This window comes from Mixophyes fleayi, chromosome 9, assembly GCF_038048845.1.
Source record: "Mixophyes fleayi isolate aMixFle1 chromosome 9, aMixFle1.hap1, whole genome shotgun sequence".
NCBI classification, from domain to species: domain Eukaryota; kingdom Metazoa; phylum Chordata; class Amphibia; order Anura; family Limnodynastidae; genus Mixophyes; species Mixophyes fleayi.
In genome coordinates, this window is record NC_134410.1 from 112,956,993 (window position 1) to 112,969,865 (window position 12,873).

General features: G+C 39.7%; 1 protein-coding gene across 3 annotated transcripts; it reads right to left on the reverse strand.

Annotated features, from left to right (window-relative positions):
* Nucleotides 1–48: 48 nt before the first annotated feature.
* Nucleotides 49–12,353, reverse strand: RBM34 (RNA binding motif protein 34). Of its 3 annotated transcripts, none has more exons than XM_075184973.1 (12): nucleotides 12,271–12,353; nucleotides 10,758–10,866; nucleotides 9,978–10,146; nucleotides 8,824–8,957; nucleotides 7,698–7,896; nucleotides 7,044–7,103; nucleotides 6,357–6,400; nucleotides 5,894–5,977; nucleotides 3,729–3,792; nucleotides 3,559–3,601; nucleotides 2,731–2,849; nucleotides 49–1,430 (listed from the first exon to the last, which is right to left on the reverse strand). In XM_075184973.1, the coding sequence occupies exons 2-12, from the start codon at nucleotides 10,823–10,825 to the stop codon at nucleotides 1,185–1,187; spliced, it is 1,230 nt and encodes a 409-aa protein (XP_075041074.1). In that variant the 5' UTR covers nucleotides 10,826–10,866; nucleotides 12,271–12,353; the 3' UTR covers nucleotides 49–1,184. The 3 variants fall into 3 exon arrangements, with proteins under 3 accessions (XP_075041074.1, XP_075041075.1, XP_075041076.1); XM_075184974.1 differs by lacking the exon at nucleotides 12,271–12,353 and adding an exon at nucleotides 12,228–12,246; XM_075184975.1 differs by lacking the exon at nucleotides 12,271–12,353 and adding an exon at nucleotides 11,402–11,422.
* Nucleotides 12,354–12,873: the final 520 nt, after the last annotated feature.

Below are 12,873 nucleotides of genomic sequence, written 5' to 3' on the forward strand. Positions count from 1 at the left end.
GCACTACCCACCCAAGAAATAATGGAACAAATATGCTTTCAAAAGAGGTCAAAACAAATGTGGAGCTTTTATTGCATGAAACAGTTCACATTATACATATGCAAATTATAAACTGCATATACAAGCATAATAAAATTATGTAGGATGTACGCCTCAACAAGTGTTTGGCATTTTTTTCCCCCCCATCAGAAATTGAGACCTCCAAAAGAACACGTCTTCTGTCTATGGTGCGATAGGACAGGTACAGGTAGCATCTCCACAAATACAAGTGGTTTGTACGACAGATACATTTGGACAGGCAGACCGGACTATTGAGCAAGTAGGCTTTTTGCCAACAAACGAAACATATGCCAAGGAAGACTACACTAGAAACGTGTCTTGTTGACCTTCACAATAAGTAAATGTTTCCCCACACTGACTGCACCATTTGAAAAACTATGTATTCTGAACGGTTATAATTCTTTTGTAGTCTCCATGTTTCTCTAACAAGTTAGATCCCTTTTCGCTATAGCTGTTGCCAATATGTATGTAAATGTAATAAATATGGGTATTTTCTGTCCACAAAGCACTCGAATAACGGAACCAGTTTGTAGAACTTCAACTTCCAATCCTGGTAAAACAGGTATTTCGTAGGGCAGAAGTAATATGCTTGAGAATACATCCCATCAATTCTCCAGGACTTAAGGAGTACTGGTCATGTGGTGCCTCAGTGATGTCATCGGATCACTGTGAACCAATAGAACTGCACTTATAAACCACATTACATTTGGCAAACAGCCACACGGTGCTTGGAACTAACTGAGTGTTATTGGTGAAAATTCCATAGTCACTCATATGAATCTGTGGGTGCTGCCGCTGCCATTTCTTATAATCTTAACTGGTTCCTGTAGGCAAACATGCCCAGTAACGAGTGCTAAATTTTAGCACCAAATTTGGTCATTAAGACCAAACACCTCTATATTACTGTATTAGTACTTTATGTAGAATCCCACTGAGCACTGGGTACAACCACTTGATTAATAGCAGAGAGTTCACCCAAGTCTGCTATAACCTTTATTATAATCAGACTGTAGCTTGTTACAAATAAAATATCAGATCCCTCTGCAGTGGTAAAAGTTCGTAAAAATTGTGTTTCTCTGCATTAATGTAAAAATAAACCAATCATTTCCCCATCTAACTCATTTTTAGAAGTCTCCTTTCTTTTTTTTCATTTTGGGCTTCTTCTTTTTAGTCTTGGTACCATCGGCAGTTTCCCCAACAAACGTATTCTTTTTCTGAAGTTGTCCTTTCTTTAGAGATTCCGACGGTTTGAAGGACGCCTTTTTCTGGGTCCTCTGAGACTCGTCCGTGAGACATCGTTTCACTCGCAGTTTTCTGCCCATCAGGTCTGAATTTTCCAGCTTCAGCGCCAGCTGCACGGCGTCCGAACCCTGCAATTAATGGGTGTCACAAATACAGAGATGTTTGTTAACTTGAAGCCGACACGGGATACTGCAATTAATAATCAAGCTTGATGGGGCATGTTTATCACAAGATGATAGAACAAGACAACCATTTGCAGGTAGACTACAGAAAGGTAACACAGGAAAGTATGTGGAACAGCCTCTCAGAAGACCTGTAGTTTTAGAACTTGAAAGTAACTTAAAAACAGGAGTTAGATTGGAGCCCATTTAGAGAGGATTATACTTTAGTGGAAGCCGATAAAATAATCATTTTGATATTTTGCAGATCAAGAAAAGCTGCACTGTCAGTGGTACAGTACGTCCGTTTGCAGACCCAACTGCCCTAGATTCTTCCTCTCCTAGTGACTACTAAAACCCCTGTTTAGCAGCTCTAAGAGACTTTGGGCTAGATTTACTAAACTGCGGGTTTGGAAAAGTGGAGATGTTGCCTATAGCAACCAATCAGATTCTAGCTGTCATTTATTTATTGCATTCTACAAAATGACAGCTAGAATCGGATTGGTTGCTATAGGCAACATCTCCACTTTTCCAAACCCGCAGTTTAGTAAATATACCCCTTTATGTTTGTGGGTGATGGACATGTGAGCATGGCTCCAGCGCATTCAACTATGCCACTGCACAGCCACTGTTCATCAGCTCCCAGTCATTTATACTTAAATAATGTATTACTTTTGTCTCCCTGTTCACTACATGCTGCCATAATTCATTAAAAAGTCAGTCCCATACATGCCACTTAGCAATTCCTTGTTTGTACCTTCAATGCACTCTGTCCCCCTACTTAAACTGCACCAGTAACCAGAGAAGGCAGCCATGGATTCATACATAAGAATGCTGTATGTAAATTACCTATAAATACTGATCATAATCCTCCACCTCATCACTGCTTCCTATTAAATGGACATGATGCATTCACATGAACAAGGCCCATCTTAGTCATAAATTACAACAAAAACTTTAAGGCACCAATCAAAACCTGTCCAGATGAACTCACAATTCCTAACTGCATGTTTATTCAGGCCATAGAAATCTGCATAATGATGTAGTAAATTATGCAGAAGACCATAAAAAAATAAATACATATCACTTACTAAACCGTGTTATACAGCAAAATCATTTGCAGCCGTTTTGCAGTTGGACAGAACATGTATTTTAGTATATTTTGAGTTTGACTTAAATAAAAATAAAATAAAAGTGGAAGCATTCATCTAGCTGTTAAAAATAAATCCTGTATCTGCTTTGCAACTTCTACATGGATGTTTATTCATACCTGAAATAAAACATAGCCAAAGCCTTTGCCAATCCCAGAGTGGTGGTCTCTGATGATACGAACTCCTTCTACGGTCCCACATTCAGAAAAATGTTCCCTGAGGGCTTCATCTTCAATGTCTGCGATAAAATATCAAACAAGGGATTGTCATATGCTAAAAGGATAGACTACATCATAACTAAACTTTCATTTCATTTGTTTTATGGCAGTAGTGGCGACTTTACTGCAGACCTAAACATGGAATATCGCCACCTAGAGGCACTCCTGCTTCACTACGTCTGCAGTGATTTATAAAGCAAGGGGCATTTTAAAGCATATCTGACCTGTCATCCAGGGCTGAAAATTACACCATCCTTAATTCTGTCCAAGTAGTCTAAATTTAAACCATTTACCACAAATATACCTTTATATTACAAATGCCCTGTAGGAATTTGTGTAGTAAGCACATCCATTCCCTTTGGATTGGGTAGGGGCAGCACAGTGGCTCAGTGATTAGCACTTTTACCTCACAGCACTGGGGTCACGAGTTCGATTCCCGACCATGGCCTTATCCGTGTGGAGTTTGTATGTTCTCCGTGGGTTTCCTCCGGGTGCTCTGGTTTCCTCCCACACTCCAAAAACATACTAGTAGGTTAATTGGCTGCTATCAAAATTGACGTGTGTGTACGTGTGTGTGTGTGTGTGTGTTCGTGTTCGGGAATTTAGACTGTAAGACCCAAGGACTGATGTGAGAGTTCTTTGTACAGCGCTGCGGAATTAGTGGCGCTATATAAATAGCTGATGTCATTTGATTTTATGGAATGAAATTTGTATAAGCATGGATCTTACCATAAGGAAGGTTCCCCACAAACACAGATTTCTTCTTGTCATGCTGTAAAACAATGAGAAGTATAAGACACTAGAATATTTGTTTGAAGTCATGAGATATAGACAGATAGACCAGGACAGTTTTGTTTGAAACCAACTAGACAAGGCAGCAGGGCCTGCGAGTTACTTACTGAAGAGCCTTTAGAAGCAAGGTCAACTCTTATGTGAAATCCATTGCTGATCTCATTCCCATTTCTAAGACAACAGTAATACAGACATGTTACAGAGAATCAAGTGTAATTTAGTATTACAATGTTTAAGGCACCCCAGCCATACACACGCATCGATTTTACGCATTTTCATTGAAAGATCTTTTCACTGAATCAGTTTCTTTAAACACATGAGCCATCTAATCCTGATACATTGGAAGTATTGAGCATACCCAGAAACGAGATGTCATATTAGCGATTGTTCAGTTTGCCCACAAACATAGTGAGCGTTCCATAGTGGGCAATTCAAATGTAATTTTGGACAACCCTGTTTCTGAACGATTTTTTTTACAAGTTAAGCCCTATTGTGTACCAAACTAATAGTGACAATTGTAATCTTGTGATGTATGATCGCATGGTGAGAAAATAAATTCATTGTATTTAAGCATCTTTCCTTTAGAGTCGTGTAGGACCGTGAAAAAATAAAAATGACTACACACAGACCAGTATAGGACTGGAGTACCCAGGTCTATGGTTGAAGATAAGATGCTAATGTAGCGCACAACATTCTATACCTTGAATATACTTATCTATTCCATTAACATTTTCAGAGCAACATAAATTTACTTTTGGCTACACTGACAGCAAAATAGACTGATAAAAATTAAACATTGGTCTGGCATCTACGCATACAGTAACCAAAAACACAATACTTTACTATTGGGTATCAGGCAACCTCCAAAAACATACTGGTAGGTTAATTGGCTGATAACAAATTGACCCTAGTCTGTGTGTGTCTCTTTGTCTGTGTGTATCTGTGCGCGTTAAGGAATTTAGACTGTAAGCCCCAATGGGGCAGGGCCTGATGTGAGTGAGTTCTCTGTACAGCGCTGCGTAATTAGTGGCGCTATATAAATAAATGGTAATAATAATCATAGTATCCACTAAACACCAGTTGAGAAGAAATTTACTATACATAGAACATATGGTGTGGTCCTATAGCCCTATACTTGTAAGCAAGGAAGGACTTGTGTCATACCTTATTAGGTACAGCTAGCTGGGGACAGGGTTTCGGGATAGAACAATGTATTTTAAAGTAATCTACTGCACTTCATTGAGGACGGTGTGTTTTATATATGCAACATTGTGTCTGATACAAGGTCTCATATAAACAGGTAATTCTCTAAAAGTTCATCCAACAGGAAAAGTCCTTGTTCTGTATAAAAACACATATGTAAATGTCCCTTACCAAGAAAGAATGCGAGGTGTTTGGCAAAGTATTCTAACATTTTATGTGCAGCTGAGAGCAGATCATCCAATAAACGGACTGATCCTGCTGCTGTGCATTAAACTATTTTTCACCACCATCAAAGTCTTATTCCAGTATTTATGAATGCTAGTTACCATTTAATATAGGAAACTTATTTTAGGTCAAGTGGTCTTTTCAGACTGGGATGGTGCCATTTATAGTTGGCCATTCAATACCTTGAGAACTTGTGATGTGTAACATGTGACAAATGAACAACGACACAGTCTGCGGAATTCTCCTGAAGTCTCTGACTCACCTGTGTTCTATATACAAGAGACAAGTTCTCAGTGCAGCTGGTGGCTGCCACAGGGTTCATCCATCACTACTGGTAAAATCAGGGAGACCCCTATGGCTGTCTAGGCCTCTATAGACGACCACCTCTTTTCCAAGCTGTGATTTATCTTACAGCACAGTGGGACCCAGGCTTACCGTTTCCACAAGCACGTGTCAGAAAGGATGTATACAGACTGGCCAGACAATATTTTATCCATATTCAAGACTTAGAATTAACTATCGATATTGTGTAAAGACCGTTTTAAATGCCGGCTAAGTGATATCTAAACATCACATTAAAGAGGACGACCATAACATAAACCAAACTCTGGACACCAGGGGGTAAATTAAGCTGCGGTTTTTGCAAGTCGCTGATATTTGGCGACTTTTCAGGGTGAATTTAAAACGGCAATGTCTTTAAATGCAAAACTTTAAAGACATTGCCGTCTTAAATATGCCCTGTAAAGTCACAGAATATCGGTGACTTGCGGAAACCGCAATTAAATACATTCAACCCTAGGAGTATACACGAAGGGGGACCCTACCATCATTTTCAGAAACATACCTTACAAGAGCCTTAGCAGCGCTGTCTTGTTCTTTGAACAGCACATATGCATTCATACTTTTCCTTTTAGGGTGTACTTTCCGGCTAGGGGATAAGAAGAGGGAAATTTTTCGGTACTAGAGTTACAAAAAGACAACCAGGTTTTAGTTTTCAGAAAATTTAAAAAAAGCAACAAGAACAAGAAAACAGAGTCGAACAGGAAGAACAAAAATACAGACAAATATTTGCAGTATTATAAAGCCATGTATGTGACAATGTTCGACTGATCCAGGCCAAATGGTTTGTAAGTTGGAGAAGTCTGATAAATAGGACCGGGTTAAAAAACAGACCAGATACCTATTAGACATCTATGGCTTCTCAAAACAAAATGTATTCAGGGAAGGAGCCCCCAGCCCCATTTGTAAACCAACCACGACCTCTGTTTTCAGTTTTGCTGTCAAACAAAGTCAAAATTTCAACTCACTGAATAGCTGCCACTTTTCTGGACAAGGTGGGATCTGCTCGAGCCTAAATCAAAAGAAAGAAAAATATTTCTGAGATCTGACTTGCACTTCAGTTCCTCTATGGCAGTGTTGGCTAACCTGTGACACTCCAGGTGCTGTGAAACTACAAGTCCCAGCATGCTTTGCCAATATATAGCAGCTTATTGCTGGAAGGGTATGCTGGGACTTGTAGTTTCACAACACCTGGAGTGTCACAGGTTAGCCAATACTGCTCTATGGCAACACCTCACACCATTATTTGCCCGTTGCACGATGGAGCATCCAGTACCCTAAGGGGTAAATTTATCAAGCTGCAGATTTTCAACAGGTTTGAAAAGTGGAGATGTTGCCTATAGCAACCAGATTCTAGCTATGATTTTGTAGAATGTACTAAATAAATGATAACTAGAATCTGATTGGTTGCTATAGGCAACATCTCCACTTTTCAAACCTGCTGGAAACTGGCAGCTTAGTAACTGTACCCCTAAGACTTTAAAGGTGATATGCTTCGGGGTTCTGGTTGGAACAAACCACTCAGTTGGAGCAGAGTGTATTGGGCAGCTCCTTGCTGCTGGGTAAGCCCCCTGTCAGTGAGGCACTCAGTGGCTGTGTGATGCGACACGTCGTTTTAGGAAACCTTTTATAGAAACGTAATATACAACACATACCACAGAACGGAACCGCATAGATTCAATCTGCCCAAATTCTTTAAAGCAGGTCTTCAGCATCTGAAACACAAAAGAAAAATAAATGGTAAACTAAGAAGGCAGATGCTAAGATTAAAAAAAAATAAAAAATAAATCTATATACATTAGTGCTCTACTGTTCAATCTATTTACCTAAAAAGTCTAGGGTTTAATGGTCAGTATATTTAAACTGAAAGTTGGGTACATAGCGAAGCTGGGAACAGGGTGATGTGTTTGCTATACACAAATACTTCCAGATGAAATATCCTGTATGCAGTATAACACCTTAAATGTCAGTTTACCCATAAGGATATATACAATGCAAAACATTATTGAAAACTGGTGCACACTTACTTGTGCAAATAGTGTGATAACCTACAGTAGCTTTTAAACGTTACTAGGAAAATACTGTTTTTCTAAACGTACACCTATATCGTGCCTGGCCAACCTGTGGCTCTCCAGGTGTGGTGAAACTACACGTCCCAGCATGCCCTGTCAGCAATCATCTGCCTATCTACTGGCAAAGCATGCTGAGGCTTGTAGTTTCACCACACCTGGAGAGCCACAGGTTGGCCAGGCCTGACCTATATGTACAAATACAGGCGTGTTTAGGGCTGGAGTCTAGAACATACACACCTGTTTAGTGCAGGTAACAGGCAAATTACCAACAAATACTGTTCTTTTATTTTTCACTCTTTCCCCGGCCATGATCATTTTCTTTTTTGCCTGCTTTGTCACCATGTCTTCATCCTCAAAGCTTTTATTGTTTTTTAGGTTTTTAACTAGAGAACGTTTTGTCTTTTCGTCGTCATCTGCGTTTGTCAATGCACTTTCCCTACAAGAGAGCACAACAAACATTCTCAACTGTTCAATAACTGCCTCAAGCAATAAGACACTAAGGTCCTTGTCACACAGCTAATGCCAACACTGAGCATGGAACTCATTCATTACTTAATATATTTATTTTACACTAAGGCGCATTATCACCTAAAACAGATTGGATTATCCCACCACAAAGGTCAGATACCTCTTACGGCCTTCAGACAATTCTGTCAGCATTGACTGCAACCATTATTCTCAAGTCATTTCGCTATGCACACAGGTACAATACAGATCTTAGCTGTGTTACGAAAACAATGGGGGGGGGGGGGGTCCCAATGATTTATACTTAAGTGGGTGGTTGCCGAGTAGAAGCTATATAAGCTCTATAATAATAGATCACACTGTTAGGAGAGTATTTTATGATTTAAAATATAATGTGCAAGTAGTGTGAACTACTCCCCTTCTCCATTGTCTTGCTCATGTTATTTATATGTGCTACTCTCGCTTGTCATCTTGTGCAATATCGTTTGTTTGCTGCTTCTTGTTGTTTTATTTATGGTTGTACTTCTGCCTCACAGCACTGGGGTCATGAGTTCGATTCCCGACCATGGCCTTATCTGTGTGGAGTTTGTATGTTCTCCCCATTTTTGCTGGGGTTGGGTTTCCCCCTCCACACTAAAAAAAACAAAACCATACTAGTAGGTTAATTGGCTGCTATTAAATTGACCTTAGTCTCTCTCTCTCTATATGTGTGTGTGTCTGTCTGTGTGTGTGTGTGTTAGGGAATTTAGACTGTAAGCCCCAATGGGGCAGGGACTGATGCGAGAGAGTTCTCTGTCCATCGCTGCGGAATTAGAGGCACTATATAAATAGATGATGATGATTGCGGTAATGTAATTATAGGATAGTTATAATATAACCCCCCGGTGTTCCTCGTTACCTATCTTCCACTCTCTTCTCCGCTACAGATAGCTCCTTCTTTTCCGCTTTGTTTTTTTTCTCAGGTGCCTGAGAAGCAATTGCTGCTGCTTTCCTCTTTGTTGTATCCTCTGCTTCAGTCGCTTTCCTTTTCGTCTATAAAACAAATGATAAAACTGCATTGTGAACAACGTGGATGGGGGATCAATGAAAAACATAATACTTCAATTTTATAGTGTACCAAAACTAAAAGCATAAAACACAAATCCACAGGCGGCATACTTAGAGAAAACAAAGGCCCGACTGACTATAAAATGACAGATATTAACCATTAATAACCTTTAAACACCTATAGCTTAAAACCTGTGAGTGCAGGTTTTAAGCTACACGTCTGTATGAAAAAGTTTCAATGGAGTATGTTTATGAGCAAAAAACACATTGAAGGAGGTAGAGTAAGAGGTCCTGTATGATTCTGATGACTCTTCTTTAAAATTAATCTCTCTGCATGATGTTTTTTTTTTAAAAAAAAAAAATATCTTAGAGCAGAATTGAAATGATGGCTTAGAAGATATAATTTGTTGCTGAGGGATTCAAAGTTTAAACTGGACTTCCTCCATCTGTGTTCAGTAATGTGAATGGAGTTTTGTAGAAACTTTGTGATGAGTGTCCCTAGGTCAGGCTTGGCTAACCTGTGGCTCTCTAGGTGTTGTGAAACTACAAGTCCCAGCATACCCTTCCAGCAATAAGCTCCTATATATTGGCAAAGCATGCTGGGACTTGTAGCTTCACAACACCTGGAGTGCCACAGGTTAGCCAAGCCTGCCCTAGGTTATAGAGGTGTGGACAGTATAGTGCAAAATCAGCCTTAATCAGAACAGATGGCAGGCTGTTCATGTACTGGGAGATAGCCAGTACAGAACAGAAGGTAGTTCCAGCCATTAAGTGAACCTGTCATGTACATACACTGTGAAAGTAGACATCCTCTAAGCTGAACCAATATTGATGAGAATACAGCCTATCAAGTACTAATAAAATGACTGAACCATGAGGTACACTGAACCCCATACCTTAGAGATGCTATCAGTTAGTGAATGTATAGGCTAAATGTTGATGAAGCCCCCAAAATGCCTGTGTGTAGGTGACAGTTCCACTTTAATAAAAGCGTAGAATACTTACAACTACAACTGGAACATAAAGTGGCTGAACAGCGCAGGCCTTGGTGTCAAAGAGAGATAACAGCGGAGTGACACTCTGATTAGATTTCTTTGAGAACAAGCTGCCCGCTACTTCTCCGGCCACATAGCTCTCAGCTGGGGGTGCAGCTTCCTGGCTTTTCGTTTCAGAACTGGAAAACAATGTAACAATATTGGTTTACTACATAGGACACAGAAAAATACAGCATTGCGAGAAACCCAAACTACTGGGTGAATTATGGGTGTATAGTTGGATGTCTGTACTATTAGCAAATAAAAGTGGTACTGAAGTCGAGCAATAATTTTTGGAAATCGCTAATGACAGAAAAGGTGAATTAAAATGACTGCTTTTAATTGAATTACATAAGGCCAGGCATAGATATCACAAATCTGTAGTCTGTTTAGAGGGTTATCAGTTTTGACAGAGTGAAAGCAGCTATTTTGTGGGCTAAACTGATGTTCATGAGAATGCCAGCTTTTCATTTAGTAGAAACCAGGGGATCACTGGGACAAGATAAGTTGTAGGTGGATGGGAGATCTCAAACAGTTCTCACATATAAAGCAGTGGTATAGGAGTTTTAGCATTTATCCCCACTAGCATCCAACTGCAGATTCCTACAATTATACTTTTAGTTCTATCTTAAATCATTAAGCTTAACAAACCTTGAAGTAAACAGAAAATAATAAATCTAATTTTAAAGCAATATAAAGCTAATGTGAAATGGTTGTCATACAATCTCATTACAAACAAGATTATACTCACGTGGCTTCAGCATCTTTTTTCAGCTTTTTAATTTTTTTAGGTTTGCTTTTCAATCCTTCTTTGCTCATTTTGCTAAGCAGATGTTTACAATTTTGCCGATTTCAAGGACCTACAAAGACCAAAAAATGAAAATACTATTTAGGAAAATAAAGACTATTAGTAGGTCACAATTCCTCATGTTTCACCTCTTTTATTTAGATGCTGCACTCAGAAGTGACCTGATTAAGTCCTCATGAGACTATACCTCCCCAATAACTTACATTGAGACATGTTTGGCAATCATGAAGTTTACCATTGTAAATTCTACATCATTGGTCTTAAACAGTTTACAGAGCTAAAGTTAGTTAACCCTTCTTGTCAAAGAATTAATTCCTCTCTACCAGCCACTGAACTATTTACCTTGGTTCTGAACTGTAACTGTTGTGCCTACCACCCCTGTACAGTCTACCCTACACAAACTACCTTTAAGTGACATGTATCATCATCTTTTATTTATATAGCGCCACTAATTCCGCAGTGCTGTACCACATCAGATTCTACCCCAGTGGGGCTTACAGTCTATATTCCCTAACACACACACACACACACACACACACACACACACACTAGGGTCAATATGTTTTGTTAGCAGCCAATTAACCTACCAGTAAGTTTTTTGGAGTGGTGGAGGAAACCCACGCAAACACAGGGAGAACATACAAACTCCTCACAGATAAGGCCATGGTCGGGAATTGAACTCATGACCTCAGTGCTGTAAGGCAGAAGTGCTAACCACTGAGCCACCATGGAAGGAAAGAAAAGAGTTCACACAGAGAACATGCATGTGTTTGGGGGACAAAAAAAGCAGACAGACAACAGCTTAGGGACATAAATCATAGCATATGCAGGTAATGGAGCATCACCAGTTGTTGTTTGCAACAGTAAACAATGGAGGAGGACCTGACTTGATGAACTGAATAAAGTAGTATAGAAGGTGGAGGGGACTAGTGGGAGAACAGTATAAGGCAGGGATAGGCAACCTGCAGCTCTCCAGGTGTTTTGTGAAACTACAAGTCCCAGCATGCTTTGCCAGTAGATAACCAGCAGATAGGTGGCAAGGCATGCTGGGATTTGTAGTTTCATAAAACACCTGGAGAGCCCCAGGTTGCCTACCCCTGGTATAAGGAAAGGTTATTCATGCAGATTGTTAAGAGAAGTAGAGAGCACAAGGACACTAAAGCAGAATTTACACAATCAATCTTCAAGATTACTGTTTATTGACAGAATCTCATATATTGTATTTATCCCCCAGCTCCTCATACATCATCACATTAACTCTCCTTGTAGGCAGACACCATGTGGCTCTCTGGCAGTTGTGGCACAACAAGTCCCAGGGTGCCCAGCAGCTGGAGAGCCCCATGTTACATAATCCTGCTTTATATATTATACAGACCAACCCCTCCTACATCCAGCACCCCAGCACCCACATACAGAGTGTAGACCAACATGTGTGTAACCCGTATGCTGCACTCACCACTAGTTCATTCCATGTGCGCCTGTTGCTCTCTTACTACTTCCGGGTCTCCGGACAGGTTTTTTTTCTCTCAGTTCAACAAACTTTATCAACAGCTCCTTTTTTTTTTTACACACATTGGCAATGCTTTGGTCTGTAGCATTATTGTCTACAGACGTTATCAGTTGCTCTGTTTTAAAAGAAATCTGATATTGCATCATTATTATTTCGGCCAATGCTTTCACTTTAAAAGGGATTTTTTTTGTAAACGTTGGTTGGAAAACGAAAAATGTACAAATTTACAAAGAAAAAATAAAAATCAACCTATTAGTTACCACCATTGCTAGAAAGACATGACCAGGTCATGCAGGTTACAAAAAAATATAATCTGGGGGCAAACTGGTGGAGGGGCCAGTCAGAGAAGGTGGTGAGCAGGGGGGCTTATTGCAGGGGTCAGGGAACTTTTTTTTAATACCTTTTACCCCAAAATAGATACGCCGACGTTACCCCCTTGATTTGAAAGGAAGGAAATCATATATTATTAATTATTGGAATTCAAAATTTTATTGAATCTATTCAAAATGTCTTTGAAAGCTTCAACTTCACAATGTCAGGTTTTGGAGA